At 41.5% G+C, this 6,000-nt stretch overlaps 1 protein-coding gene across 1 annotated transcript; it reads left to right on the top strand.

Annotated features, from left to right (window-relative positions):
• Positions 1–6: 6 nt before the first annotated feature.
• On the top strand, positions 7–3,209 carry adoa (2-aminoethanethiol (cysteamine) dioxygenase a). Its single transcript, XM_020518743.2, has one exon. The coding sequence runs from the start codon at positions 119–121 to the stop codon at positions 896–898; it is 780 nt and encodes a 259-aa protein (XP_020374332.2). The 5' UTR covers positions 7–118; the 3' UTR covers positions 899–3,209.
• The last annotated feature ends 2,791 nt before the right edge of the window (positions 3,210–6,000 follow it).

Genomic DNA, 6,000 nt, shown 5'->3' with positions numbered 1-6,000 from the left:
GGTGGGCCCGGGGTGTGGGTCGGTGGTGGGCCCGGGGAGGGAGAGCGGCGGACCGTAATCAGAGGCCTGACGCCGGAAAGGGCTCCCTGCCCGTGTCTGTCTCCCTTGTGGCTCCACCATGCCGAGAGACCGCATGGCCACGTCCATGATCCAGAAGATCGCTCGCCAGGCCCGCACCACCTTCAAGCTGCTGCCTCTGGCCGAGGCCGGGCCCGGCCCTGGGGCTTTCCAGGACAACCTGAGCCAGCTGAGCTCGCTGCTGGAGAAGGTGAAGGCCGAGGACCTGAACCTGGCGCCCCGCCGGAACCAAGGCCCGCGGCAGGCCGGGCCCCCGGTCACCTACATGCATATCTGTGAGAGCGAGCACTTCTCCATGGGGGTGTTCCTGCTGCAGGCTGGAGCCTGCATCCCACTACACGACCACCCGGGGATGCACGGCCTGCTCAAGGTGCTCTACGGCAGCGTGACCGTCGAGTGCTTCGACAAGGACGAGGGCAACCAGGCCGCGGCTGGCGTCCAGTTCAACCCGCCCCTGCTGCAGGGTCAGCGGTCCAACCTCCGCCGCTCGCTGCGGGCCTCTAGCGGCCTCCTGGATCAGGCGAGCGGGCCGTGTCTCCTCACCCCGCTGCTCGGCAACATGCACCGGATCGAGGCGCCGAACGGACCGGCCGCTTTCTTGGACATTCTGGCGCCGCCGTACGACCCCGAGGCTGGCCGGGACTGTCATTACTTCAAGGTGCTGCAGCCAGTACCGGGTAAAGCCAGCAGCCCGGCTCCCCCGGAGCAGGAGGCCGTGTGGTTGCTGGAGGTGCCGCAACCTGCCGACTTCTGGTGCGGAGGAGAGCCTTATCCCGGCCCCCAGGTGGCCCCTGACCGAGAAACGAGCCCGAATAAATAGTAATGTACCCATTTACAGTGAAGAACCCTTCACAAACTCTTCAGCTAACCTCTCTCCCCCACCCGCATGGTTAAAGCTCTTTTTCTTGTTGCAGAGTCGACCCACCTTTTTAATTATTTTGTTCATAGCCGCACCAAAAATCAATATCCCCAAACTGTACTGGAGAAGAACGAAAACAAAACTTTGCGCCTGGACCATTTGAGTTAAAAGTGGAAAAGGTGTGTGATCATTCACATCCTGTTGATTCTGGGCAGTAACACAAAGTTTCAACGCAAAATGCTGGAGAAACTCAGCCCATGTGGCAACGTCTGAGGAGAGAAGGAATTTACATTGAGTATAATATGCCTTTGGGATATGAGATGTATAACGGATCTGTCCAGCCTTATTTTCAGATTGTCAGTCTGGCACTTAATTGGTAAACATTATAGCGATTTTATTGACACTGCAACCAATCACTCATGTTGTGTTTAGCTGGAATGCAAACTTTATAAATCCTAGTTACCTCTTCTGCCTTTCAGAAGTAGTGGTTAATGTGTTCAGTTGTTTTCTCAAGTACATAAGTTTCTGAGGACATGACTTTATTTCTTTTCCCAGTGAGAACAAAACACTATTGGTAGAAAATACTATTAATTCATGATTTGTATTCATGTGTGACCAACTGTATTTTCATATCGAATTCTGTGTTAACTGTTTCCCAAAGCAGTCGCCAACCTGAACTTAACAGCCACCAGAAGGTACAGGTGGGCAAACATCTTAAACACTTTTCACTTCCTTTGAAACCAGTTGCCTCCAGAAATTACCTACCCCACCCAAGCACTGTTGTGTTTTTCTTTTTTTTTTGATTAAATGTGCTATATGCCAGTTTTGGCACAAGTCTTTTAAGAAAGGAGTCATCAGGAGTTCAATGCCCATAATGTTTACCAGCACCTGGGCCTGTTTGACTTGTATATTTACTGTGATGCTGTGTCGGATGCATTATCAGAGAATCATTTTGCACTTTGGATTCCAAAATGCTGACCTTAACAATGTTAGTCAACAATCTAGTCAATAAAATGTTAGTCTGGGCAACATCCAGACATATGAAATGTTGAAGAGGTTTTGGAAGGGAGGAGGCAGTAGGAGCAAAGATATTCTTACTGACATGTTCATGAAACTACTGTGAAATTAAAAGCATTTATGGTAAGGAGGGCTGTAGGAGCTGCTTCTGTTTAGCTCTGTATAGTACTTCCTTGTTAACACTGATATGGTGGCTTGATTTTCAAAAGCAACATGACAACGGGTTGGAAACAATCATTTTGGTTTAGTTAATATGGTAATAACTAACTGCACTATAAAGCCCTCATTTATAGTTAGTTATCAAGATCATTCTATACATTTAAACTGTTCTTTCTAAAAAAAAAACTGGGAGTAGGTTTTTCTTGTAAATCTGCAATGCGAACTTATTGTAAAATCTACTTGGAATGACTGTCTTTATATTGGGAAAGAAGACTAAATGTAGTCATAAAAGGGAAACATAACCAAAGGCTGACTTTATAATCATCAGTACCCTAAGAAGTAAAGGGCTAAGATTTTCAGATTCATGTTAGCCATAATTTTCAAACACAGAACTTCAAATAAGATATCCACTGAAGTGCATTTAATTTACCCAGCTGCACCATGTCCAATGTTCCCTTCCAGCAGTGGAGGTCTGAAAGTTAGTCAGTTGTGACTGTGCAGCCTTGTGCTACATTGCAGCTCTACTATGATTGTGTGCCCCCTCCCCTGTAAAATTATATTCCCTTTTTGGTTTGTTGAGTTCTGCACTATTAGAAGTACAGGGGTTTTTTTTTTTTTTTTTTTGAAATAATACCTTATCCTTGACACAGTGGATGTGATTTTTTTTTTGCAAGATCTGTGGAAAGGTGAAAATTAGACCTATTGAAATAAGTTATGAAATTGTCCTGCCTAAGTGGTTGAGTTTTTTTTGTGTGATCATAGTGTTGAGTAAAAGTTGACCATGTAGTTTTGCATGCTGTGGTTCCACAATCCTCGTAATGCAGTTTATTAAGTACTCCATCTGAAAATACAGTGCAGAACAAAATGTTTAGCCATTTCTTTTATTCAGTATTGTATGAATAAAATGGAGTATGAGAAATATGATTTTTGGCTCACTTGGCTGACAGAATTATGCTCTTTGCATTGGTGGATTAAAAATCATATTTGATGCTTTTTTTAATGTATTATCTTACAGTTGTACCATTTCACCGTATATGACAAAGGATATTCAGTTTATTAGAAAATATTCTTGAGCAATAAAATGTATAGAATATGATTTTACTGATGCTGTATTCTTCAAAATGTTAATACTGGAAGTTTAAACACATTGAGCATTGTCCTAAATGTAATGTGGTCACACATTTCAAAATTCCTTACAAATTCAAAAAATTCATTCTCATATTTGAGTAATGCATGAGCAATCTTGAAGTTGCCAGGTAGTAACTGAAGTGCTGTTGGCACAAAGCCGTCTTTACACCTGAGGTTTGGATCCAAACCACTGCAGCTGAGCGCACAAACCAGAAGTAGTGATGATTTAGCCACCAGTAAAGCTATGCATGGGATAACTAAATGTAAAGTTAATTTTTAGGAAAAATATACTGTACAAAAACTGAGTGGTTCACATTAATGGCTGGTGGCTACTCCATTAGGCTTTCCAGTGATAAACAGGAGTTCAGGATTTTGGAGGGAAAAAGAACATAGCTGCTTCAGTAAATTTTTCTTATCCATAAACATTTGGGTGAAGCCTAGCCAGCAACAACTTTACTCTGCACTGCAGCCATATCTGCACAGTTGAAGACTTTTTAAAAGTATCAGTGTAGTAGTCAAACCAAACACCCGAGCAGCAGTTTGGAATAAAGGTATAATTTGGTATTTAAAAATCTGGAATGTTTCTGGGTGCTGCCAAGTTGTAATAACAGGTAAAACAATTTTCTTTGAGGTTTGTTGTGGTAAACTTTCAACTGGATACATATTCAAGAGGCAGTATCATAATTCTGGCCTGTGTATGTCAACTTGGCTCTTTTTTTAGTTGAATGCAAAGTTCATGAGATTAAGCATATTTTCCGGAGAGTACTACACTGCCAGAGATCCCTTATTTCAGATTGAGACTTTAAACCAAGGTTCTCTATCTGTCCTTGGGTGGATGTAAAAGATACATGGTACTAATTGAAGAACAGGACAATGTTGTTATTCTGGATACTGTCTATCCCTCAACCTCTAAACTAACGGGTATTCTTTGTTTCAAGGGTCTTTCTGTGTAGAAGTTGCTGTTTTAAAATGCCTCCATATCTTTGTGTGCAATTGAGAAGTCACTCATTAACAATGAAGCACTGAATTATTTTGACATTAAAAGGTACCCAGGTACCTTCCAGGTGCCAGTTCGCTTTTTTTTAATGGAACCAGTATGGAAAATACAGCCTAACAGGTTATGTTGCATGTATGCTAGGCAGAGGATTTAGATCCTGATCAATAACAGTCATTCAGGTTTCCCTGCTGCATCTGACTGTCTGCCTGGGATTCTATTTCTACCTGACCTGCCTAGCTCATTTGATCTTTAATGTTTTTATCCGTTGTGCGCTTGATCAATTCCTCCCTTAGCAGAATTTCAAACTTGATTACTTCCTTATTTGTGTTATCCATAAAATAGGGTGAGTTCTTGTATGCGGGCTGAGGCATCAACACCACTATCTATGAACCAATGTTAAATCATTAGTATAGCAGCTGGAGAGATTCTAGCATGTGCCAAAAATACTGCACACCCTGTTGTTTCTCTCTCTCTGAGCAGAATGAACCCAGTAATGCACACCACGTGAGATCTTGCTCTTCTACAGTCAAATCAACAATTTCTATTTACAACTTTATTTGTCCTATCCTCATTGTTTGTTTGCTTTTAAATCATTCAACCAGATCTCCAGGCTTAGATTGTGCAGCTTGTATGTGAGCATTCAGCATGCCACATCACATTTTGACAATACGCATTTCCTGAATTAAATCTTGTGCGAAGTCATTCTGACTGCTCAAGACCTTGGCAGCCCTAATTTTCTCATTACCCTAGTGTACTGTGATTTATTAATTTTTGGCATCTATATAGATCTCTATACTTTAAACCCTTCGTTTCCTGTGCAAGCTGAACAGCTCAATGATTATTTGTATCATCTGATTGCCTGTAGCATGATCAATCCCTTCACAGCACTGTCTGTTACAAAATCTCTAATCATCACAGCCTTGCATTTTGGAATTCTGTACCTAAGTCCTTCCATCTTCCTACCATATCCACATTGCCACATTGTGTCTCAGAAGTATTTTATTGACTTTTTAAAACACGTCAGGATGCGTTGAGTGGTGCTATGCAAGTGATTGCAAGTCTTTTGAACTCATTGAATGAAATTACGACTCTCAGGTGTTTCAAAGCCTTATGTTGAAGTGCATTGATTATAAAGTCAGTAATAAAATGAGTTGATTAAACATAACATGGTTCTGCCATCATTCACCTCGTCTCTGCTCTTTTTTTAATAGTTTTGGGTGTTATGTTGCCAGGTTACTGATGCACTAAAAAAGTGCAAGCTCTTCTTCTCCTATCCACACTCTTTCTCTCCCCTGGCCCCCCCCTTCATAATCGTGGACAGATATTTTACGGATTTGTAATGTTTCACATTGGGAATTGGTGTTGAATTTCAGTCAGTTGTGGGAAATGAATTTGCAGGAAATATTGGAAATAACTTGTCTTCTGAAAATGGCTTTTTCTCATTACTAACTCCCTCCTGGTCTGCAAAAGCCTCTAAGACATCTTTGATCACGTTTCTATCTTTTGTTTGACTTCCATTCTTTCCATCATTCTTGTAAAGTCTCTGGTAATGAACACTAAGGAAATGTGTGGTGTTTCCCAAAAAAACTTCAAACAGCATCAATTAGTGAAATATAAACTGTTGTTATAGTTTAATACTTTTAAAATGGTTTTACTCTTCAAGGGTGTAGCTTTTCAATAAAATCTAATTCTAATTAACAGTTTTTAAAAACACATGGTTTTAATGCATGCTGTATGTTTCAGTTGGAAAATGGTAACTAAA

This window comes from Rhincodon typus, chromosome 20 (assembly GCF_021869965.1).
Source record: "Rhincodon typus isolate 14 chromosome 20, sRhiTyp1.1, whole genome shotgun sequence".
Lineage (NCBI taxonomy): Eukaryota > Metazoa > Chordata > Chondrichthyes > Orectolobiformes > Rhincodontidae > Rhincodon > Rhincodon typus.
This window is presented reverse-complemented; position numbering and strand designations above follow the sequence as displayed.